The 26819-nt window shown below is 36.5% G+C and overlaps 1 protein-coding gene across 1 annotated transcript in view; it reads right to left on the reverse strand.

Annotated features, from left to right (window-relative positions):
• The window catches only part of ME1 (malic enzyme 1), a 184841-nt gene that overhangs the window by 86054 nt on the left and 71968 nt on the right, over positions 1-26819 (reverse strand). The window contains exons 5-6 of the mRNA XM_047733415.1: positions 24920-25081; positions 9958-10061 (exon numbers count right to left, since the gene is read on the reverse strand). Coding sequence (XP_047589371.1) covers positions 9958-10061; positions 24920-25081 — 266 coding nt within the window. The remainder of the gene's footprint in view (positions 1-9957; positions 10062-24919; positions 25082-26819) is intronic.

Here is a 26819-nt window from a genome sequence, read left to right on the forward strand (position 1 = left end):
CTGGAGCAAACAATTCTAAAATTTGTATGAAACCAGAAAAGACCATGAATAGCAAAAGTACTGCTGAAAAAGAAAATTAAAGCTGGAGGTATCACAATTCCAGACTTCAAGCTGTATTACTTCAAGCTGTAAAAATCAAAACAGTATGGTACTGGCACAAAAACAGACACAGAGATCAGTGGAACAGAACAGAGAACCCAGAAGTGGACCCTCAACTCTATGGTCAACTAATCTTTAAGAACACAAGAAAGAATATCTAATGAAAAAAATTATCTCTTCAACAAATGGTGCTGGGAAAATTGGACAGCTATATGCAAAAGAAGGAAACTGGACCACTTTCTTACATCATACACAAAAATAAATTCAAAAAGGATGAAGGACCTATATGTGAGAAAGGAATCCATGAAAATCCTAAAGGAAAACACAGGCAGCAACTTCTGTGATCTTGGCCACAGCAGCTTCTTGCTAGATGTGTCTTCAGAAGCAAAGGAAACAAAAGCAAAAATGAACTATTGGGACTTCATCAGGATAAAAAACTTTTGCACAGCAGAGGAAACAATCAACAAAACTAAAAGGAATGGGAGAAGATAGTTGCAAATAACTATCAAATAAAGGGCTAGTATCCAAGATCTATAAAGAACCCATCAAACTCAACACCCAAAGAACAAAAAAACCAGTCAAGAAATGAACAAAAGACATGAACACACATTTCTCTAAAGAGACATCCAAATGGCTAACAGACATTAAAAAAAGAAAGAAAAAAAGAAAAAAAATACCTCAACATTACTTGGCATCAGGGAAATACTAATCAAAATCACAAACAAGATACCAGCACACACCAGTCAAAATGGCTAAAATTAACAATTCAGGAAACAAAAGATGTTGGCAAGGATACAGAGAAAGGGGAACCCTCTTACACTGTTGGTGGGAATGCAAGCTGGCGCAGCTACTCTGGAAAATAGTATGGAGGTTCCTCAAAAAGTTAAAAGTAGAACTAACCCCTGAACCAGCAATTACACTCCTAGGTATTTATCCAGAGGATACAAAATAGTTATTCAAAGGGACACGTGCACCCCAATGTTTATAACTGCAATGTCCATAACTGCCAAAATATGGAAAGAGCCCAGATGTCCATTGACAGATGAATGGATAAAGAAGATGTAGTATATATACACAATGGAAATTTAAAAAAATGAACTGTTGCCATTTGAACAACGTGGATAGAACTAGGGTGTATTATGCTAAGTGAAATAAGTCAGAGAAAGACAAATAGCATATGATTTCACTCATATGTGGAACCACAAGAAATCCCAAATAAGCAATGCAATCCTGAGAAATAAAAACAATGCTGGAGGTATCATGCTCCCTGATTTAAACTATACTACAAGGTGGTACTGGCATAAAAACTGACATACAGGTCAATAGAACAGAATCAAGAGCCCAGAAATAAATGCACACTTATACAGACAACTTATGGCAAAGGAACCAAGAACATAAAATAAAGCACAGTCTCTTCAATAAGGGGTGCTGGGAAGATAGACAGTCATGTGCCCAAAAAACAAAGAAAGAAAAAAAGAAAAGAAATGAAACTAGAACACTATTACATAAAATCCATAAAAATTAACTTAAAATGGATTAAAGACTTGAATGTAAGACCTGAAACTATAAAATTCCTAGAAGACATATGCAGTAAACCCCTTGACAATGGTCTTAGCAATCTGTTTCTGGATCTGACTCCAAAGGCAAGGGAAACAAAAGTCAAAATAAATAATTGGGACTATATCAAACTAAAAAGCTTCTGCACAGTTAAAGAACCCACCATAAAAACAAAAAGTCAACCTACTGAATGAGAAAAAAAATTGCAAATCATAAATCTGATGAGATTAATATCCAAAATAAACAAAGAATTCATACAGTCAACAATAAAAAAATCAAACAACCTGATTAGAAATGGGCAGAAGGTTTGAATTGACCTTGTTCCAAAGAAGACATACAGATGGCAAACAGATACATGAAAAGATGTTCAAAAATCACTGATCATCTAGGAAATGAGCTACCACCTCACACACGTTAGAATGACAATCACCCAAAAAAAAAAAAGACAAGTCTTAGAGAAGATGTGGAAAACAGGGAATGTAAATTGCTGTAGCCACACTGGAAAACAGTATAGATTCCTCAAAAATTTAGGAATACATCTAGAATATAATCCAGCTATTCCACCTATGGATATTTATTTAAAGAATATGAAAACACTAATTTGAGAAGATATATTTACTCCTGTGATCACTGTGCATTATTTACAATAGCCAAGATATGGAAGCATCCCAAGTGCCCACTGATAGATGAATGGGTAAAGAAGATGTGGTGTATGTACACAATGGAATATTACTCAGCCATAAAAAGAATGAGATCTTGCCAACTGTGAGAATATGGATGGACCTAGAGAGTATTAGGCTAAATGAAGTAAGACAGACAGAGAAAGACAAATACTATATGATTTCACTTATATGGGAAACCTAAAAAGCAAAACAAACAAAAAACAAAAAAAGCAGGAACAGTCCCATACGTACAGAGAACAAACCGGTAGTTGCCAAGAAGAGAATGGGGTGGAGGGAGGGGCAAAATGGGGGAAGGAGAATGAGAGATACAGGCTTCCAGCTACGGAATGTGTAAGTCACAGGGACAAAAGGTACAATATAAGCAATACAGTTGATGGTAGTGTAATAGTGGATGGTGACAGATGGTGACTGTGATGAGCATAGCATAATGTACAGAGTTGTTGAAACACTATATGGTACATCTGAAACTAATGTAACATTGTGAGTCAACCATGCTTCAGTTTTTTGTTTTTTTAAAAGATTTTATTTATTTATTTGACAGAGAGAGATCACAAGCAGACAGAGAGGCAGGCAGAGAGAGAGGAGGAAGCAGGCTCCCTGCTGATCAGAGAGCCTGATGCGGGGCTCGATCCCAGGACCCTGAGACCATGACCGGAGCCGAAGGCAGTGGCTTCACCCACTGAGCCACCCAGGCGCCCCCATGCTTCAGTTTTTTAAAAAAACTGAATATACAACCAGAACAATAGCAACAACAAAAACAGAAATAGCTCATAAATATGGAAAACAAACTGGTGGTTGCCAGGCAAGAGAGGGATATGGGGATGGGGGAAATAGGTAAAGGGGATTAAGAGGTAGGAACTTCCAGTTATAAGATAAATAAGTCACCAGGATGAAAAGTACAGCATTGAGAAAATAGTCAATAAAATTATAATAACGTTGTTTGGTGACAGATGGTGATGACGCTCACCATGGTGAGAACTGTGTAATGTACAGAATTGTTGAATCATTGTGTTGTCCACCTGAAACTCAAAAATGTTAAAAATAAAACTACCCCATGATCCAGTAATTATACTATCGTGTATTTATCCAAAAATACAAAAACATTAATTCAAAGGGATACATGTACTCCCATATTTATTGCCGCATTATTTATAACGGCCAAACTATGGGACACCTGGGTAGCACACTGGGTTAAGTATCTGACTCTTGGTTTCATCTCAGGTCAAGATCTCATAGTGGTTGGGCTCTGCACTTGGCGCAGAGTCTGCCTGAGATTATCTCTCTCTCCCTCTGCCCCTTCCACTTGTGTGTTTTCTCTCTCTCTCTCAAGTAAGTAAATAAATCTTAAAAAAAAAAAAAATACCCAAAGTGTATTGGGCAGCCCAAGTGTCCATCGATTGATAAATGAATAAAGATGTCGTATCTGTATACACAGAAGAATATTTTTCAGCCACGAAAAACAATGAAATCTTGCCATTTGCAACTACATGGATGGAGCTAGAGAGTTTAATGCTAAGTGAAATAAGTCAGTCAGAGAAAGACAAATGTGTGGAATTTAAGAAACAAAAAAATGAGCAAAGGAATAAAAAAGACAGAAAGAGACAAATCAAGAAACAGACTCTGAACTATAGAGAACAAACTGATGGTTACCAGAGGGGAGGTGGCTGAATGGGTGGTGAGGACTCAGAGTATACTTACCATGGTTAGCACTGAGTAATGTAGAGAATTGTTGACCCACTAGCTTGTACACCTGAAACTAATATAACACTGTATGTTAACTATACGGGAATTAAAATAAAAACTAAAAAAAATGAAACTAACATAACATTGTATGTCAACTATACTTCAATAATTTAAAAAAATTGAAAATTAAAAAAAAAAAAAAAGATGAATGACTAGATGATGTCCCCGAGGAAGTGAGGATAGATAGTAAAGAAAAGAGTTTCAAGCTCCAGACCTGAAGCACTCTGAAGTAGAGAGGTTAGGGGGATGAGAATAAATAAGGTGAGGAAAGTATGTTAGAGCAATCACTGAGGTAGAAGGAAACCGAAGAGAGGGGCCTATTCTGGAAAATCATGTAATAAAAATGTTCAGTGAACCTATTTGGGCATAAAATTCATTCCTTATTTAGGATTATTTTCTTTTTCTTTTCTTAGGATTATTTTCTTAACCTATATTCTCAGATGTAGAAATACTAAGCCCAATTGATAAAACTGATGAAAAGGCAAGTTCCAGGAAAACAGATCTGTAGTATTCCACTGGAGATGCTAAATAATATCCAGTCTAATTAATCAGTGCTTTCTGAATTCAGTTTTCCCACTGTTTATTAATTTACCTACCTATAATCAAAGAGTTCATGTTAATTTTCAACAAAAGCATCATTACCGAAAAAGTGTAAGGATTTTGGCAATAAACTTCATAAAAGAGATAACCATATCTATTAATAAAGTAAACAGAAGAAAAGTAAAGTCTGTGCTCAAAAAAAGAGATAACAATAATATTCACCTGATTTACATAAAATAAGTCACATATTATTCTTAGACAGCAATTTGTCTCTGTTATATTTATTACAATTTCATTGTTTCATTTTATTATTCACTTGTTCACTTGTTATCTGTCTATTCTAGCAAAGAACAATCTATATGAAAAGGATTATTTTTGTCTTATTCATCCCTGTATCCCCAGTACCAAACACAGTGCTTGACTTTTAACAAATAAAAATGAATCAAAACAATAAGAAAGAAAGACTAAGTCATTTGACAAGACATTTGTACTAGAGAAATCTAGATCCTGTTAGGGCACAGGTAGCTAAGGCAACTCGGTGGTTTGCTCCACTGGCCAATTTTTCTAAACCAAAAATATTTTGCAGAATCTAGCATTTGTCTGTCATATGGCTTGATAACAGAATATCAGAGGGACGTGTGGGTGGCTCAGTTGGTTAAGCATCTGCCTTTGGCTCAGGTCATGATCCCAGGGTCCTGGGATCGAGTCCCGAATCAGGGTTCCTTGCTCAGCAGGGAACTTGCTTCTCCCTCTGCCTGCCACTCCCCCATTCATGCTCCCTCACTCTCTCTCTCTCTGACAAATTAATAAATAAATCTTTTTTTAAAAAAAAGGAATATCAGAAATGGTGTAGTTAACATTTTTTAAGACACGCCATAATCACAACCTTGAAACTTTTTTTCTTAATTTTTATCTTTATCTAAATGTCCTTGTACTGACCACGGTGACATGGCACTGAGATCTTCCACTGCTGTCCCAGGGACTGTGTCCACTGCAGAGAGTACTATATCACAGGTCATACTCTTTTCTCAGCCTGACCCACATCCAAGGACCAAACAATTCAGGATTATAAAGGCTTGGCCACCCCAGCCCAACTGGGGACACATCTGAAAAGCCACTGTAGCTCCAAAGTTCCCCATGGGGTATGTGGTAAGTGTCATTGGGCCTTCACCCCTCTGCTCATTCCTGCCTCCTTGTACCCCTTCATTAGGGGTTGATCTCTAGGGCATGTCTTATAAACCTCTTGAACACTAAAATTCATTCAGAATCTGCTTCTCAAATAATATCATCTGTGACGGCACTGGGAGTGGTCTGAGAAAGCTGGTGATAGGATGGGGCTCTGCAGCTGGATCACTCACTGCCTGGCTGGTGACGTTGACCCTGTTCCTCGTGGGAGGTGGAGCAGAGAGAATGCCCGACATAGGGGGCAGTCCAACTGTTCAAACTCTCACCATAGTAGGGTCAGACAGTATATCTGCAGAAGGGAACTCGTTAGCTAGAATGATGTGTGAGGTGTTTGAGAAATACAGCAGAAATACTAACTATATGGACAACAGGAAAAGATCACAAAAAGTTGAGGATAAGCAATCATCAATGTAAAAACCAGAGAACCTCCCAAGTAGATACAAAAATGCTCTCAGATTCTACAGCTCCTGGGCAAAGAGAGCTAATCACCAGGAATAAGGATTAATCATCACAGTATTCAAATACTCGCAAACTTCTGCAAGGCAGACCTGCTAAGTCAGGATCCTGGTTGGATCCTGACACAGGAGATATTTGGTTTGATGCCTCCCAAAATCTTGAATTCCCAGATTCCCTAAAACTTTCTGAAGCCACAAAAATGTTCTGCCCTTTCCTCCTTGGGAATCACATACACCAGAAGCTTCTCCCTCCTCAGACAACATGTACCACCCTAACTTTCATCTACCTTCACCTCCTCTCCAGACCCACAGGCCCATAACAAGGGTTATGTCACAATAGAACCCACCTAGGACATACTAGGCTTAACAAAGAAAGAAAAAGGATATTCTACAAAGGAACTGCGAGATCTAGCTGGTTTATATTAATCAGAAGAGTATATATGAGATTAATTTCTGAGGGTGTTTGCTCAGAGGTTAGAATTTAACTATTAGATAAGAAAAAGTTTATTGATTTGAGGTGCTCTCCTGAACTATAGAATTTACAACCGGTAAGAATCTCAGATGGCATAAACTGACTTGTTAGAGTGGTTCTTGGAAACACGGAGAAAGTAATGGCTCATATTAAATGTTGTTGAAATGCCAGAAATACTATGGCAGATGGCAGAAGAGGGGATCACAAAGCTCTGAGAGTACATTCTAGAATACAAGTACTATGTAAGGCCAGAAAACCCATCAGATATTATGTTCTCCCAGAGGGCCCAGAAAACACACCATTTACCACACCATTTACCAAAGTCATAAGGAAGATACCAGTGAGAAGATATCGATATTAACAAGTTGTGGCGATTCTCTTCTGAAAGCCAGAACTGACAGAAGGAAATGCTGTTCTAGAACTGGGATCATTGATAGCAATGGGGATAATAGGTCTAGATGAGGATCAGAAGCCATGAGAAGCCAGGAGGACCTAATTATCATAAGAGTGGCAAGGCTGGGGTTAGTGGGGGGCTGACACACAGAGAATTATTGAGGTAGTTTAAAGAATACAGCATCCCCAGGTGTAAAACAGACAGCTGACAAGTCTACTAGTGAATGTGTACAATCAAAATAAATCAAGAATGAATGAACAAATCTGAGGGAAGTTGTCCCAACAAAGTCACCATATCTTTTTCAACTTCCATGCCTCAGCGAATTTTTGGACTCAGAACCCTCTAATGTAAGAGGCCAAGAATCCAGAAGGAAAGAACTTGCAACACCATGGTAAGAATACGGGGTAATAATTCCCTAAAACCTTCTCCAGTGGGACCTATAGCTCTTTATTCAGGTGACTGTGCACTGGGGGCAGGAAATACCCAAACATTTCAAGGGCACAGAGTTGACAGTGATACCAGAAGACCAAAAGCCTCTATATGCCATCACCCTCCTCATTAGAGTAAAGGCATTTGGAAGTCAGTAATAAACAGAGCCTTGGCCAAGGTCTAGCTTATAATGGGTCCCATTCATTAGCACCACAGACTGACCTAGTGATACTCTCAGTCCCCAAATGTATGAGTCGGAATAGACTAACACTATTAGTAACTGCCACAACACCCATACCAAGTCCGTGGCCTATGAGGTAAAGAGTATAATTATGAAGAAAGTTAAGAGAAAGAATCTGAAACTGCCCCACCCAACCCTGTGAATGCAGTAAGTAAAAACAGCAGCAAAGTATGGGGCGGTAGAGAGAGGGAGAGAGTAGTGTCCCCTTAAGTATCTAACTGGCACACAGGAATGATTCTAATGAAATTGTCCAAGGCTGTTGGTGATTCCATGCTGAAGCCCAACTTCTCGCTTTATCCACTACCATTATCTACCTTATCCTTCTCCCTTTTCCCACTCCTTCTGTCCCCCCACCCTCCAAAGGGGTTCATTCCAAGGGCACGCCTTAACTCCATCTTAGAATGTGATTTCTGAGTAACTCAACTTGCAACAGTCATTTTTCACCTTGAATTTAGGTTACATTTTCTTTTTAAATAGTGTTGGGCTTATCTTCAGGACCACTTCCCAATTTAATTGGGTAATGTCAGGTGTTGCTTCTACAAAACTTTTCCCAAAGCAGCAGCATGCTAGAAACTACTTTTGAAAAGTCTTTGTGAATCTTCTCTGGGAAGAATCTATGGTATAACTCCTGATCTATAGGTATACTCTGCATTTAAAATTACTGATTTTGTCAATCATCATTTCTTTATCAAGGATCTTAGGTAATCCTTCAATTCACTATTTGAAAAAAAAAAAGGCTTTACTGAATCTATATTGACACAGAGCATTCAAAATTAGCTCAAATCTCATTTTCTGAGGAAAGCTTCTCATTGATTCCAAATGGAATTACTTTCTTTTCATTTCATCAGCATTTAAGTATATAAGCCATACGAACTATGTTCATAAACTTGTTTAACAGCTTCTTTGTAAGTATACTGAAGTTGTATATATAGACTCTACTTACACAAATAGACAATAAAAATAAACATGATAAGACCTGCATTTCCCTTTTATTTTACATAACACTGCAATGTTCTCTGCTATCTAAAGAGTTATGGGTAATTTCAAAACATTACATTTTATATAAGAAACTACTAGCAATTAACTGTACCATGCAATCTTGAGCTTAAACTGTACAGTTCCTCAACTATTTCTATGAATAAGTACAGCTTAACCAAATAAGCTAATAACAACAATAAATAAATCAGGCCTATGTTTTTAAAAAGTAGCCCATACTAACTGGCAAATATACTCTGCCTTGAAACCTTAGGCAATGAGAGAGTCAACACATTCTAAATATTGTGCAAGCTGACGAAAGCACTTTCTGCTGTTGCATACAACTTCTTAAAATTAAACCTTATAATAAAAAAAACCCCAAACTATGTCTCTAGTTACAGCTGATTCTACTGATGAGTTTATTTCTATGAAAAACCAAGGCAACATATAGGTTTTAAAATAGCCCATGGTTTCTGTGGCTGCACAATAACAAATGGGATGTCTGTCCCATTAGTGTGACAAAATTCTCTCAGAATACTTTACTAAATTATGGTGGAAGTCTCTTTGCTGAAAGAAAAAAAAATTGGAAAACTTCATAGTAGCACTTGGCCCACAATTAAATGTTACTTAAAATAGGTGTAATAGAGTAATGCATTTTAATCAAATAGTATAGATTTAATCAGAGACTCATGAATTGTGATTGGATGTCCTGGTTCTTAAACATCATTCTGGACTTGTGGATTATACTAACTCACACTCAATCCCCACTTCCTACCACAAAAGGGTCAGATGTACCCACAAAGACGACTGGAAACCACATTTTATTAGCAGCCAGAAACAAAGTACAGACTGCCAATCATAAAATAGCTTGCTCAGGTAATTTGGTCAGTGACCAGTGTCTCATTCACCATAATCATGCATTTCAATAACCACACAATCTAAACATTTTCATAAAAGTATCTTCAGGAACAGCAACAAAGACAACATTTTTTGAAATAGATGCATGACTTTATCTTTAGGTCACTAATAATTAAGACTGTGTGTGTATGCATTTCATATAAATCACTTCTATTACTAAATATACTACACCAAACTTGGACACATTTTATAGTTCATTATGTTAGGTTATCTTGAAATTTTTGAAATTTCAATTCAAATATAGATAAAATAAAGATTATACATACTTGGAAGAAACTGCCTCCATGAATTCATCCAAAAAATCATCATATTCAGGACCTCTCACTCTTCTCTGCCGTAGCCCAATGTACAACGGATCTTTGAGTAAATCCTATTAAAAAAAGTTACCACAGATATAGAAATGATAGGGACGTCATTCACACTTTCTAAGCTCAGTTTCCTCATCTACAGATGTACAGAAATGGAAAAAAAATCTTTCCATACTAAGTGAGAATTACTACTACAGTATTATTTTGTATTACACAGAATATGTCCAGAGTATATGTCAAATAGGAAAAAGAATTTTTAAACACTAAAACATTCTGTTTTATCTGGCAGAAATAAAAGGAATTAAAATCTTTTAGTGGTGCTAATTAGAAAAGTTCAATTCTCATTTTATAAGCAAAGTTTTTCACATAGAAAATACTGAGTTTTGAAATATTATATTAGTTTAGGAAATGGAAAGATACCAATTCTTTTCTTAGATTTGTTTTGTTTCTGAAAGCAAAAATCTTCAACAAACATTTTGATTATACCTTTAGTATATTAGCTGGCTGATGTTAAAAATAAATTTTTAGCCTTAACTAAAGTTTTCTTAAACTTTTTAAACTTTACAAAGTTCAAGTTTTTTCTAAAACTGATAGATATAAGACATTACTCTTACAAGTTTTAGTATATGGTATAATTTATATACTATAAAATACATAACAAAAGCTCCCAGTAAACTAGGAATAGAAATGAACTTCCTCAACCTAATAGCAGGCATCTGTGAAAAACCCACAGCTAACAACATATTTCACAGTGAAAGATTGAATGCTAATTCCCTAAACTGGAAACAAGACAAGAATATCTACTCTTTTTAAAAAAAAAGATTTTATTTATTTGTCAGAGGGAGAGAGTGCACAAGTTGGAGGAATGACAGGCAGAGGGAGAAGCAGGATCCCCACTGAGCAAGAAGCCCAATGCCGGACTTGGTCCCAGGACCCTGGGATCATGACCTGAGCAAAGGCAGATGCTTAACGACTGAGCCACCCAGGCATCCCAAGGATACCTATTCTTGTCACTTCTATTCAACATGACATTGGAAACCCTAGCCATTACAATAAGGCAAGAAAAAGAAAATACAGGAATATGTATTAGAAGGAAGAAAGTAAACTTTATTTATATATGCATGACCATGAACATGAAAAATATTTAGAAATATACATACAAAATAATCCACTAGAAAAAATATGTGAATTTAACACAATAGTAGGCTCTAAGACCAATATATACAAATCAACTATATCTCTATATACTAGCAATGAACAGTTGAAAATGAAATAAAATATACAACTCCATTTACAATATCATTCCAAAACATAAAATTCACAGGGACATATTTCAGAAAATATGTGTAAGCCTTATACAGTGGAAACTACAAAATTTTGCTGAATGAAATTTTAAAAGACAAACTGTTTTTATGGGCTGGAAAAAAAAATACAATCTATGTCATGTAATAGACACACTGTCATCTCCAGTGACCTGAAAAAACAATGTATCTAAGGAACTGTGAATCTGGTGAAAGAGATATACCAAATATGTAAACTGACTTGCCATAGTATAATAAAGTTAAAGCAGTGGATGAGATGAAGAAGAAAATGTTCAGCTTGTGAGCAAAATTTAAAGAGAACATGGAAGGCACAGGACTTGCTTGTAAAGAATTTCCAAAGTAAAATAAGGTCTGCCGTCAAAGATCAAGTGTGTGGTTTTAACAAGTTTTATGAAAAGCTCTGAATGATTTAAAGTGGAGCCCAAAAAACCATCATGGCTAGCTAAAAAGAGCTGGTTCTGCACACACGGACATGCTAGTCAATATAGGAAGGTCTGTTCTGAAAAGAATGATGAGTAAGTCCTTTCTCTAACAGGGTAAACATTAGTCTGATACATAGAAACCTTAAGAAAAAATTAAGAGTGCTGTACTATTTGGATGATTTGGGACAGACACTTCAAAATGAACATTCTTCTCTGGGCCCCCGACTTTCTACAGGTGGAAAGCAGACAGAGAAAGCTGTTGAGCGGCAACACCACCATTTCTTACGGAAAAGGAAAGATATCTCAAAGGATAGACCCAAGAGCTCAGAGAGTAGACCCAAAGGCCTAAAAGAACAACGAACTACAGAACCATTCTAAGGAAACAGAACTAGGCCCCATTTAAAAAATATCCTGTGCCTTCAGGGTAGGTGGCCTGGCAACTTGAGTTCAGGGGCAATTCAGAATTGCCATGAACCACTGAGGGCAATATGATTTCCAATCCTCCCATTTCAAATCGAAGTGTGGATTATGGTTATTCCGTCCCTGTCTCTCCATCGAACTGCTATGAGGAGCCACACCAACGGGCAGATCACAAGAAGCTTCATTTGCATCTAGAACTTATTTAGATGACAGGACCCTGAACTCTGGGCCTGCTGTTGTTAGTGTGATGAAACTTCTGGGAACCTAGGATGGAGATGTGCATATTTTACATGTGGAATGTGAAAAATTTGTGAAGGATGAGAATCTAGATGGAGAAAGGCTGTGCCAAGCATCCTGGCCTTCCTAGCCATCCCAGTGAATCATAAACATTAATAAAACAATAACTGTTTTAAGTCACTAAATTTGGAGGTGGTTTGCTATGGATAACTGATATGTTTTTGCAGGTCTTGTGATGTTAAAAGGTTAAACCATTTAAATGATCTGAGTTAGGATTTGCCTAAAGCCAACAGAAATTACAGTCCAGTTCATACCTATTGTCCTGGTATAATTATTCATAGCATCCTCTGTCAGTGGTTTGGCCAATAAACTCAGTGGTCATCCCACTTACAATATACTGCACAGCAATGAGTTAAGGCTTTCCAGCTAGCTGTAAGTTAACATATTTAATCATATAAATGTATTTCAGATGAAATGTAAAATCCAAAACAGTGCTGTTGTAAAGCCCAGCTGTTTTGTGAGGCCTGAAAACAGTCCTCTGGCAGACTGCTGAACAGCTGAGGTTGAAGCACCAATGAGCTACCAATGGCTGCCAGAACAAGAACACTTTCTCCATGTCTGCAATGTATTTGGATTTCTACAGTAAGAATTAGACAAAGGACATAACTGAGAAAAGATGTTATGTGTTTTGCCTTTTCTCTCATTCTTTCCCATGCTAATAATTAAAGTGTGTATCATTAACAAATCTGACGACAATGAAGAGTCAATTATGAAGATTTATGAACACTTTATCTTGTTATCTTTGAATTAAACCAGGAAGTTATAAAATTCTTTCAGTCACAATGTCCCTGCCAAACTTGCTGTCTTTTAAAAATTTCACGATAATTAAGCCTTGAATAATGAGGGCATTCTTGGAAATCTTACTGACCAAAAAAGTTAGTATCTACAAAAAGCAATTTAACAAGATTACCCAGTTTTGATAATGGCTCCATCCACCAAAAATAGCCTGGCACAGAAGTGATACTAATTCATCGGATTAAAAACTTCTCGAGTACACATTTAAGAGATCTTTGTTGGAAAACGGAGTAGAGTACACATTTAAGAGATCTTTGTTGGAGTACACATTTAAGGGATCTTTGTTGGAAAATAAATGAAAGACTTGAAATTAAGCAAAGACTTTAAAAAAGTTAGACTTCCTTTAGCAACAATTGTCACATACAATATACGTGGTGTCACCAAAGACTTACAAGCATGAAAGAAGGAAAAAGAGTAGGGAAAAAATAGTAAAAGACAAAAATATATAGCAATAGAAGAGTTCCAAAAAGGAGATAAGGAGGGAATACATTAGCAATAGCTCAATTTTGGAATCTTGGAAACTTTTATTTGAAGTACTCATTTATTTAATGCTAATAGAAATCATTATCAACTCTCACCTTGCTCCTTTCTCACATTCCTACCTTTCTAATCCAGAGTTTGAGAATTAAAAAATATTTTCTTAAGAATGAAAAAAAGTAAAAAAAAAAAAAGTATTTTTCATTCCTAAATACACCTTGGTGTGTGTTTAGGGTTGCCAGGCATTCTATATATAAGGACATGGCCTGAATTTAATGATTTTTTTTTAAAGATTTTATTTATTTATTTGACAGACAGATCACAAGTAGGCAAGAGGCAGGCGGAAGAGAGAGGAGGAAGCAGGCTCTCCGCGGAGCAGAGAGCCCGATGCGGGGCTCGATCCCAGGGTCCTGGGATCGTGACCTGAGCCGAAGGCAGAGGCTTTAACCCACTGAGCCACCCAGGCGCCCCGAATTTAATGATTTTTATACTGTGTCCTGTATTGACTTTGTCAGAACACCCTAAATATTCTGTATTCAGCTTTTTTCAATAAATTAACAAAAATTTGGGTGCCTGGGTGGCTCCTAGTTGCTCAACCAACTGCCCTCTGCTCAGCTCATGATCCTGGAGTCCCAGGATTGAGTCCTACAACAGTCTCGCTGCTCAGAAGGGTATCTGCTTTTCCCTCTGACCCTCCCCCATCTCATGCTGTCGCTGTGTCTCTCATTCTCTCTCTCAAATGAAAAATAAAATTAAAAAAATAAAATAAAATAAATAACAAAATTTTGGTAGTCGGGAAAAATATTTTTTTAATATTTTAAGGTCTTCTTTATCATCAAAAAAGCAATATTATCTATCAGAATTTGAGAGGACTGAAAAGTAAAATTAAAAACAAAGAATACCAATAATCTCTACCCACTATTAGCATCTTGATACATATTCTTGTAGGTCCTTTTCCCTATGTTTATGCATGCAGAATACTATCTCTCTAAATGTGCGACAATATCATAGACTGTTTTATAACCCTTTTCACAGAGGAATATATTTAGAAAGTTTTCATGTCACTAGAAGAACATTTTAAAAGCTTGCAAACTGTATTAAAACTCTGCCCTCCTAGAGAGGATGAACAAATTAATCTCTCAACCTAGGGACATCTAAGTATAAATCTTCCTGAACTTACAAGAGAATTACATCCAAATAAGCCCATCATAAACTGAAAACACCTTAGGTTAAAAATGCATTTAATACACCTCATCTAATGAACACCATATCTTAGTTTAGCTTCCCTTAAATGTGCTCAGAACACTTATATTGGGCTACACTTGGGCACAATCATCGACAAAAAGCCTATTTTATAGTAACACGCTGGTATCTCATGTAATTTCTTGACTAGTATACTGAAAAACAGGATGGTTGTCTGGATACAGAATGGTTGTAAGTGTAGTGGCTGTTTAATCTCCTGACCACATGGCTGACCAGGAACTTGTTGCCTTTGACCAGCATCACGAGTGAGATCATACCACATACCACAGCCTGAAAAAAGATCAAAATTCAAAATCTGAAGTATGGTTTCTACTGAATGCATATTGTTTTGGCGCCTTTGTCAAGTCCAAAAATCAGAAGTCAAACCGTCATGTCAGGAAACATCTGTGTATCTATTTTGTTGCAACATCAAGTAAAAGTATTTTTCCATATATACGTGTAGATGTATATGAAATATACACATAAATATATAATATGCAAATGTTAGATATATAAAAATAAATACATATATTTTCATATACAAAATGTCAAGCAGCATTCACCTGTATTTCTCTTTTAACACTTTTGGATACTTTTTATGTTTATTGACCATTTTTATTTCTTCATTTGTAAATTATCTGCGCCCTTACGCCCTTAGGCAAATTTATATTTCACATTTGACTTTTCTTACTGCCTTGAAAGTGTTCTCTGAATATTAAGAACATTATTAATGTTTATCTGCCATATGTTATGAATATTCCCCACTTCAGCATTTACTTTAAAATTTTATTTATAATATACAGATGATCATCTTCTTTGTTGCCATTTACTCATTTTCAAATGAAAATATCATGTTCTGAGGGGCGCCTGGGTGGCTCAATGGGTTAAGCCTCTGCCTTTGGCTCAGGTCATGATCCCAGGGTCCTGGGATTGAGCCCCGCATCGGGCTCAAATAAATAAATAAAATCTTTTTTAAAAAATCAGGTTCTGTAAAGAATATACAATTTTCATATCATCAATACAATTAAGGAAACTAACTGCTTGGGTGGTGGTTAAGCATCTGACTCTTGGTTTCAGCTAAGATCATGATCTTACAGTCATGAGACTGAGTCCAGTGTCAGGCTCTGTGCTCAGTGTGGAGTATGCCTCAGACTCTCTCTCCCTTCCATTCTCTCTCTCTCCCTCTGTCTTTTTCTCTCAAATAAATAAATAAATAAAAGGAAACTAACTGCCAACATTAGCCAAGAGTCTGAGGCATAAAATTTTAAATATTGCATAAAATCAACACTTTAAATGTCAGCAAGCATATGAGCTAGCATGAATGTTAAAAAGTGGTAGAAATAAAAATGATTAAAATTTGACTGTGATTCAGTAAGTCTGGAGCAGGGCCCAGGATTTGGTATTCTTAACACATGCCCCTGGTGATTCTGAAGTGATTGGTTCATAGAACATATATTGAGAACGAGTAATTTCAAATTTATATTATTAAGTTAAAATAAAAGTATTCTACTTCCCAAAAGGTTCCTGTCTCAGGCAAATATCTTGTCTATTTTAGTTTATATAATGGGTATTCCTAAAATATACCACAAATTTCAAGGACTTCTGGATAGTTTCAGTACATATAAAGCCAAACTGAAGAAAGACCCCATCTCATTCCCAAAGCATTGGTGTAGTATCTCAAAAAACAAAGAAATTCTTGATACGATCCATTATCACCTAATTGAGAGAAGGTGAGATAAAAATAGACAATGAAGAAAAAGCACAGGACACTATAAGCTGAAAGCCTGGAAACTAAAGAATCTTCTCTCCTCTGGCTTTATGAAATGATTAGTGCTCATTCCAGTGCAGGATCACTTGTCTGCAATGACAAGAAATTCCATACTGTGAAAGGAAAAAGACAGAAAAGAAGGAGGTGGAGGGACAAATGATGACATTCTAGCTGGGACTCCAAGGTAAGCAGAATAATGACTTCCCCCATCCTTTTAACTTGTAAATATGTTACCTTATGCGGCAAAAGAGCCTGCAGATGTGATTAAGGGTGAGTCCTTGAGAGGGAAAAGTCTTTCCTGGCTGTACTCAAAGAAAGAGCTGTGACGACAGAAGTAGAGCCAGAAAGATACTACACTGCTGGCTTGAAAATGGAAAAAAGAGCACTATGAACCAAGGAAGGGAAGAGGCAGTCTCTAGAAGCTGGAAAAGACAGGCTGTGAAACACAACCCTATGGACACCTTTCATGATTTTAGCCGTTTGAGACTTGTGTCAGACTTGTGACCTATAGAACTATAATGTAATATATTTGGGTTGTTTAAAGCCACTGAGTTTGTAATAACTTTTTATGGTAGCAATAGAAAACTCACACGGGCCACATTTTAGTGTCAACACTAGTCTCTGACATATGGCAGCTACATGTGACAGAAAGTCTATCAGGTTTTTCTTTTCTTCAGTTTCTCTCCATCATAGCCAGTTCATGCCAAATATAAAGGGTATTTTCTGGAACACAAGAGTGAACTTTCTAAATGGTAGGAGGCTTCAACTTTGTGAGTTCAAGTTCCAGCAAGGATTCTAGATCTAGAAACACTGTGTACATGAACTAAAGGTCAGACTAAACATAAAACCAGAATCAGATATCTGAGACCTGGAACATTTGATTTAATAAATGAAAAATAACTATGCAAAAACAACTGTCCATGCCCTCTTGAGGACTAACCAAATGTTATGGCCCAAACTGTGTCCTCACCAAAGTCATATGTTGAGGTCCTAACTCCCAAAACCTCAGAATATGACTATTTGGAAACAGTCTTTAAAGAGGCAATTAAGTTAAATGAGGTCATAAGGGCAGGTCCTAATCCAATGCAACTAGTGTTCTTTTTTTTTTTTTTTTTTTTTTTTTTTTTTTATAAAGAGATCACAAGTAGGCTGAGAGGCAGGCAGAGAGAGAGAGGAAGGCAGAGAGAGAGAGAAAGGGAAGCAGGCTCCCTGCTGAGCAGAGAGCCCGATGCCGGGCTCGATCCCAGGACCCTGGGATCATGACCTGAGCCGAAGGCAGAGGCTTAACCCACTGAGCCACCCAGGTGCCCCGCAACTAGTGTTCTTATAAGAAAAAACTACAAACAGAGGAAAGACCGTATGAAGACACTGAAGGAAAACCAGAGGAAGAAAAGCCAAGGAGAGAGACCTTTGAAAAAATTAATCCTTTTGACACCTTGATCTTGGATATCTACGCTCTTGAACCACCCAGTCTGTAGTACTGTTACAACAGCCCTACGAAACTAAGACACCATGTAATACATGAAGCACATGAAGCAGTCTTTAAGACTGCTAGGTTTTAATAAAACCTAAAGCAGCATGTAGCGAACACAAGGAACACCTACTCACATTTTTAACCAAATAGCAAACTTTGATATTTGTCACTTATAAAAGAAAAGCAGACAAATAATAAACATAGTAACTATGAAAAGATTTTGCAACAATGATTTTAAAAGAAACTGAATGTGGTATACTTTTAAAAGATAACTGAAGAAAATTTACTTCAGGTAACAGAAGTAAATTGTATACAGCTACAGTTTCACAAGTAATAAAGAAAATGTGAACTGTGAAATAACAGATGAAAGATAAGATGGAAACACAAATATCCTACCTAATGAATGCTTTGCTTTGTTAACCTAAAGAATAAGAGTATTTTTTAACCAACCACTTTTATGGCTTGGTTTCATTGTCTTTGGCTTTTTTTTTTTTTTTTAAGATTTTATTTTTAAGTAATCTCTACTCTCAATGTGGGACTTGAACTTGCAACCCCAAGATCAAGAGCTACATGTACTACTGACTGAGCCAGTCAGGGGCCCAATCAGTGTCTTTGTTCTTTAAACCTCCTTTAGGTGAGAGCTGCAGAGATTAAAGAAGTCAGGCAAGTGTGATCTTATAGCAAGTGAAGAATGCCCTATCAATTGGCTCCTAATTTCTCCTCTATAAGTATTTATGATAAAAGAGGAAAGTGTTTCTAACATACAAAAAAGAGATCTAGAGTATCCTGGATAAGAAAATAAGCAATGTTATCAATTTGTTTTTATATTTTTACCATGAGGTAAATTGGAGAGAGATTCACAAAAGAGATGAGATTAAAAGGTTTTACCACAGGAGGAAAAAAAAATTTTTTTAACCACAGGAATGTTTTTACTGAGAGCAGTTTTCCACATGTGAAAATGGAACATAAAGCCCCAAATAAAAACTCCATTACATTTTACACTTAGTCATATTTTATTGAATTAAGTTTTCTTTGTCTTTTAGTAAAGCAGCAGCACAAAATAAGAATAAAGTGTCAGAAGAATTGAAGAAGGATATTAAGTGTTAACAACTCATCTCTAAATATTTTTCTATTCTCCCTTATGTATTAACTAAGAACTATAAACATAAAAATTTAGGTTAGACTGCTGATAAGTTAGCACGTTACTAACATACTTTGAATTCCAATAGCTCACAAGAGAAAAAGAAAGTCATGTGTTGGAGCATTTCTATCTATTTTAGGCAATAGAAAAGTTAATTTATAATCTAAATGGCTTCTATTCTTCCTGATATGTGAGTGCTTTATTGTTAATAGAATACAGTTGATATGTGTGTCCCAAAAGTGTACGAAATTATGAGAAAGTTAAGGAAAAGACAAAAATACATTCTGCTTGGGACGCCTGGGTGGCTCAGTTGGTTAAGCAGCTGCCTTCAGCTCAGGTCATGATCCCAGCGTCCTGGGATCGAGTCCCACATCGGGCTCCTTGCTTGGCAGGGAGCCTGCTTCTCCCTCTGCCTCTGCCTGCCATTCTGTCTGCCTGTGCTCGCTCGCTCTCCTCTCTCTCTCTGACAAATAATAAAATCTTTTAAAAAAAAATACATTCTGCTTTATAAATACAACATACCTCTATTAGTTTTTGGAAAAGGCAGATGTGTACTTAAAAAAATATATCATTCTTCTGATGAACCAAATCAAATGTCTATTTCTTTGCTTAGAAATTTTGGATGCCATATAATATTAGCAGAATGAATTACTGTTGCCATTGCAAATGAAATAATTTTTGTTAATTAGTTATTAAAAATACCTAAGAAAACTCTTCAATTTTTAATATTTATTTTGTAAGCAATCACCTTACTAAGGGCTCTAATTTGGTCACAATTTTTACTTGATTTTCTTGAGTTTCATCAATAAACATGTTACCTATAAATAATGATAACTGATCTTTCCAGTCAAGTATTCCATTTGTTTTTCTTGTCTTATTGCAAAGCCTAGCACTTTCTGAACAGTCAAAGAGAATAGTGATAACAAATATCTTGATAACTTTTTAAAACAATGCCTCTAGGGGTGCCTGGGTGGTATAGTCTGTTAAACATCAGACTCTTGGTTTTGGCTCAGGTCATGGTCTGTTTCATGGGATTGAGCCCCATTTCAGACTCTGTACTCAGCAAGGAGTCTGTTTAGAGATTCTCTCTCCCTCTCACTCTGCCCCTCCCTCCACTCCTGAACGCACACTCTTTCTCTCTCAATACATAAATCTTTAAGAAAAAAAAAAAAAAGAATCACTATTAATTGTGATGTTGCTGATGGTTTGAATAGTTTTTGACATTAAAAGTATTCTGCAGGGGCGCCTGGGTGGCTCAGTGGGTTAAAGCCTCCGTCTTCGGCTCAGGTCATGATCCCAGGGTCCTGGGATCGAGCCCCGCATCGGGCTCTCTCCTCAGTGGGAAGCCTGCTTCTCACTCTCTCTCCCTGCCTGCCTTTCTGCCTACTTGTGATTTCTGTCAAACAAATAAATAAAATCTTAAAAAAAAAAAAAAGTATTCTGCAAGATTCAGTTTGCCAGTATCTTATGAAGGATTTTGCTTCCATATCTATATGCATAAAAGCTAACATTTACTGAATGCTTACAAAATGTCAATCACAATCACAAACACTCTAAGAGCATTAACTTATGGCAACTCTGTAAGGTAGGTACTCGTTTTACATAAGGAAACTGAAGCACAGAGGAGTTAAGTAACTTTTTCAAGATTACACATCTATAAAGTGGTAAAGGTAGGAACATGGGTAAATGTGAGACAAATTAGCAGTTTCTTATTATGTGCTATTTTTTTTTTTTTAGCAGGTTTGAATATCAAGGTTATGTTCTTTTCATAAAATGAAACGTGCAGCTGTGGATTTTCATATGCCCTGGAACACGCTATATTCCTTAAAAGTTTGAAGGATCAAATTCATAATCTTTTATGAGCTAAAAACCGCATCCTATTTAACATTAAAATTTAGACCTATTTTCCCTTTTGTGTGTTTGTCTCTTATATTTCAGTCTAATGCTTGCATAAATCTGGTGACCTGGTTCACAAGCATTTAGCCATTTTGGATAGAGCCTGACCATTTTACCTCACAGCCTAGGAGCCCCAAGAGACACTAACCATGTGATCTGGGGTGAGGGGCTTTGGTTCAAATGTAATCACCAAAGCCCCCCACCCCAGATCAAATGTAATCAGTCAAACTGGTACTTGAGTTCATATGGGCAATCAACCAATCAATCATGCCTAGATAATGGAGCCCCAATAGAAACTCTGAACAGTGGGGGTACATATCAACCTCACACATTAACCCCACAGGGTAACTTGCCCCTGAATCCACAGAGAGGAAAACAGAAGCTTCACACTTGGAACCCTCTGAGACTTTCCCCTAAGCATCTCTTCCTTTGGGTGATTTTTTATTTTATTTTATTTTTTTTATTTTTTTTTAAATATTTTATTTATTTATTTGACACAGAAAGAGAGATCACAAGTAGGCAGAGAGGCAAGCAGAGATAGAGGGGAAAGCAGGCTCCCCACTGAGCAGAGAGCCCCATGTGGGGCTCGATCCCAGGACCCTGGGACCATGACCTGAGCTGAAGGCAGAGGCTCAACCCACTGAGCCACCCAGGCACCCTCCTTTGGGTGATTTTAATGTGTATCCTGTCCCTCTAATGTACCATAACTGTGATTATAATAGCATTCATTGAGATCTATGATTCCTTTTAGTGAATTATCAAGCCTGAGAGTCAGCTTTGGGGAATCTCCCCCCAAACCTACAGTTGGTGTCAGAAGTAAAGACAGATGTGGGGACTTTGTAGTCTGGCCAGCTCCACATACAACTAAGTTATCTTTTTATTTTTATTTTTATATTTTTTTAAGATTTTATTATTTATTTGACAGAAAGAGATCACAAGTAGACAGAGAGGCAGGCAGAGAGAGAGAGAGAGAGGGAAGCAGGCTCCCTGCTGAGCAGAGAGCCCGACGCGGGACTCGATCCCAGGACCCTGAGATCATGACCTGAGCCGAAGGCAGCGGCTTAACCCACTGAGCCACCCAGGCACCCCTAAGTTATCTTTTTAAAAGGAACAAATAATTTACTCTTTTTAAAATAGGAACTCTAGCTGGTCATATATTAACATATAATTTCACCATTACTAAATATGATTTAAAGAGAAATGGGAGTTATAAGCAGATATCAGTAATATAGAGACAAACAATATATTGTAACTGGCAGAGAAATGGCTTGCTGACTGTTCTTAATGGTTTGCCAAATGTCCTTATCTAAGCATTTAATGTATTTTGAAACTAGTTACATATGTATCTCCTTTTTGGCTTCAAAACATCTTGCTGGCAAGATCTTAAATTATTAACTCCATCATTATCTAGGTTTTGCTTAGGCCTTAACAGACAGTAGGTGCTCAATATTTGTCTAAGTCAAGTAAATCTATATAACAGAATTTGAAGAGTTTTGGAAAGGTCTCTCAGGCTAAAAAGATATTCTCAGTGACCCATCAAAGAGTTTAAATTCCACTATTCATTTTCCCCTAATATCTCCTATAGTCCACTAGCAATAAGTAAAAATGTCTAGAAATAACACACAGCATTTGAATAACAGATTAATTTAAATTATCAGATTATTTTCTAATTTAGTAACTTGAAAAATTTTCAAATGTAGTAAGTACCAGTCATGCTTAATGAGAGAAGGGCAAAAGAAAGCAAGATTGACAGCAAGGCAAAGCAAGAAATTTGATGAAGGATCAGTGGATATGGATTCAGTAGGCTGAGGGGGCAGGACGCTGGGCAGAAATGGAGTAACATAAAAAGCACTGGATGCCAAAAGAGGAAAGGGATACTAGGAATACTAGGAGATAATGTGAAAAAACTCAAGACAACTGACCAATCTGACAATTTTAAGACCTCTTTCCATGAAATAAAGTATTTCATATAACTAATACAATCTGTCAGTGCAAGAGTCCTAGTGTTATGGTTTAATCTTTAGTGTATAACTTCATGTCCACATTACACTGACAACATCTCAATAAAAGACCCAAGTTTAGGGGTGCCTGGCTGGCTTAGTCAGTGAAGCAAGTGACTCTTTTATTTCAGGGTCGTGGTTTCAACCCCACACTGGGTGTGGAGATTACTTTAAAAAATAATAAAATCTTTTCAAAAAAACAAAACAAAAACCCAAATTTAAAAGTGAATTCTTACATTTTTACATGCCTTTCTCATCACTCCTTACTCCTCTTCATCTTCCCCTGGAATTCCTAAGATATTCTAAATATTTTATAATTTTAAGATTTTATTTATTTATTTAAGAGAGCAAGAGAGAGTGTGAGAGAGAACACAAGTAGGGAGAGTGGCAGAGGGAAAGGGAGAAGTAGAGGGAGAGGGAGAAGTAGGGAGCCCAACGTCAGGCTCAATCCTGGGACTCCAGGATCATGACCGGAGCCGAAGGCAGACACTTTTTAAGTGGCTGAGCTACCCAGGTGTCCCCAGATTTTGTAATTTTAAACTTTATTTGCTGTCACTGTTATTTACCACAGAAGAATATTTTTTAAATAAATGAAGAAATAAAAAGAAAATCCAAAGTTCTATGTATATATATAATTTTACGATGATTGTTCTAAAAGGTCAGCTTTGATAATTTTTAAGTCATTTCTATTAGTATCGAAAAGGAAAATATCAGATAAGCAGTGTGCTTTTATAAAACGTTTCCTTTATAAAGGTAAATAAGCACTCACATATATAGGAAGTTAAATATTATAACTTTCTCTATTAATGGATATAAAAAATGTTCAAGTTAATATTATACTATTAGTGGGTCAACTGCTTTAGAGGGGAACACAGAAAATGACTATAAAATCTGTACATATTCTACCTTTAATTTCTAGGGTCTATCACCATTAACTGAACCCAAATATTAGCAATAAAGAATGATCAAAAATATGTACTGATATACAACTTTAGGATTCTAAAATACTGATGCAGGAATGAGAAACCATAAATTCCAAATCATCAAGGGGCACATGGGGGGCTTAGTCAGTTAGGCATCCAACTCTTGATTTGGGCTCAGGTCATAATCCCAGGGTCCTGGGATTGAGTCCTGCATCAGGCTCCCTGCTAAGCATGGAGTCTGCTTGTCTCCCTCTCTCTTTGCCCCTCCCCTGATGCTCTCTATAAAATAAACAAACTTTAAAAATAAATAAAAAATAAAAATAAATTCCAAATCATTTTGCCACAGGTTTAAAACAGACTTTTAGAACAAGATTTCATACTGATTAAATTTAGCAAGTCCTTGGGGATTAATTCCTACGTAGTACCAAAACAATAATTTTTAAAAAGAAACTACGATCTCCTAAAGTAAAACATATACTCTATAGAATAATGGTGTGAATATTTTTCAAAGGATAAAACACTAAACAAGCTGGTGAAAGACTGATCACACTATAGAGAAAGGGAAAAAAAGGAAGAGAAAGAATAATTTTCTTATAATATTTGGGGAATGTGTTTGAGGAGGGAGGAAGGAACCAGACAGAAAAGAATGAATGTCATGAAGTTCCTGAAAGCAAGCTCAAAATACAAGAGCTGGTGCTATTTTTTTAAGGTGTCCAGCTGTCTTACAGACTTAAATTGTTTACCTCATTTTCTGTTCCCACATCCAGAGTAACAGGCAGACATTCTTGAGGATTCATCCCTCCGCAGGCTGTATACAGTGCCAGCTTGCCCACAGGGATGCCCATCCCATTACAGCCAAGGTCTCCCAAGCCAAGAATACGCTCTCCATCAGTCACCACGATGGCCTAGAAGAAAAAGTAAAAGCATCCATTAAAAGATGTTTACAAATCCAGGGGCACAGTCCCTTGCCTCTGCTTCTGAAATTAACACTTATGTAATGAAATATTAAGCTGTCAAAAAACATAGATTGAATATACATCTAAGAGATTTCATATGATCTTAACTGTGGAAGAGTGGAGAGAAGAAATAAAGTTGATACATATTTTTAAATCTTTTTTTAAAAAAATACATATATATGATTACTTTAGTCAGTGAAGAAAGAAGAGATGGTATGCACATAAAGATTCAAATAACATCGTGGCAAGTGGGAAGAGTACAAGGAAATAGGACCTCAAAGTGGGAACTAAAGAGGAACCAGTCCCATCTACCTCGAGCATAATTCTGGGAGCGCCCTAATTAAAAAATGCGTAATTGCTAAGTAGCTCCCAAGTGCTCTGATGTTTAGTTTACACATCTTGGCACCATCCTCCTATTTTCACAACAATGTTGATCCATCCTCTTTAACTCCTGTAACCACTAGATATTGTCTACCATTTTTGAAATTTATGAAGTACAGTCTGCTACTTCTCTTACCTGATAATCTTCCACTAGGCTTAAATGAATTTTGTTTAGGTTCTTTCCAATCACCCTGAACGTCTATGAGCCATTCATTTTAATCATGGGGAGATTTTATTTCTATTTTATTTGATATCTGAGTGAATTAACGCATTTAACATCCTTGTTCTGTGATTCATGGCCATTACATGAATTTAAGCCAAACCAATCTTGTGAAACACAATTTATTAGATTTTCCCAAAACTCCTACACTCATTTTTCCATAAAGCCTTGGGAAAATGTCAGTCATTTGACCTTAAATAAACAGATGAATTAAATCTTCTTTTCCTTATTTGTAAAATAGGAATAATAAAGGTACTTTTTAGAAGAGCAGCATAAAAATAGGAACCAACTCTATTTTATTCACTACTGTGCACCAGCACCATGCACAGCATTTGGAACATAGTAAACAATGAATAAACATTAGTTAGTTGCATAAATCTATGGTTCAATAAAATGAGGAATATGATATACAAAGTACATAATACCTGGTACATTACAAATTCTCAATAAATTGTAGCTATCAAGACTACTATTACCATCAAGAGCATTATGCAGAGTCACGGTATTTTAGAAGGGAAATTTAGAGTATATTCAGTCCATCCCTCTTATTTTATAGATTAGGAAACTGAAGATTAGAGAACTGAAATCGTCTAAGGCGACCTGGTTAATACCAAAGAATGGGAAACTGTATACACAAACTCCTCATACAATGTTTTTCCACTATGCCACAGTGCAGAACATATTTTAAAATATACTTTTGAGATCTTTTTTCTGTTCACCTATATTATGCAGCTCTTAAAGAACTACCTTAAAAATAAATACATTTGAGAAGTGGGCAAAAATTATTTTTGCATATCCCATAAACCTGGCCTGTATCAAATTTTCCATGTCTAATTGCAAAGGATCAATAGGTTATGCTGTTTTGAAGAAGGCAACTTGATACCACTGGTTTAGTTGACTCTGATTTAAGATAAGAAAGATAAACAAATACTACAGAAAATTGTAAGCTTGCTTTTTAAACTAAAACTAAATTTTCTTTTTTTTTCTTTAAAGATTTTATTTATTTATTTGACAGGGATTACAAGTAAGTAGAGAGGCAGGCAGAGAGAGAGAGGGAGAAGCAGGCTCCCCGCCAAGCAGAGAGCC

Source organism: Lutra lutra, chromosome 6 (genome assembly GCF_902655055.1).
Source record: "Lutra lutra chromosome 6, mLutLut1.2, whole genome shotgun sequence".
In the NCBI taxonomy this organism is placed as follows: domain Eukaryota; kingdom Metazoa; phylum Chordata; class Mammalia; order Carnivora; family Mustelidae; genus Lutra; species Lutra lutra.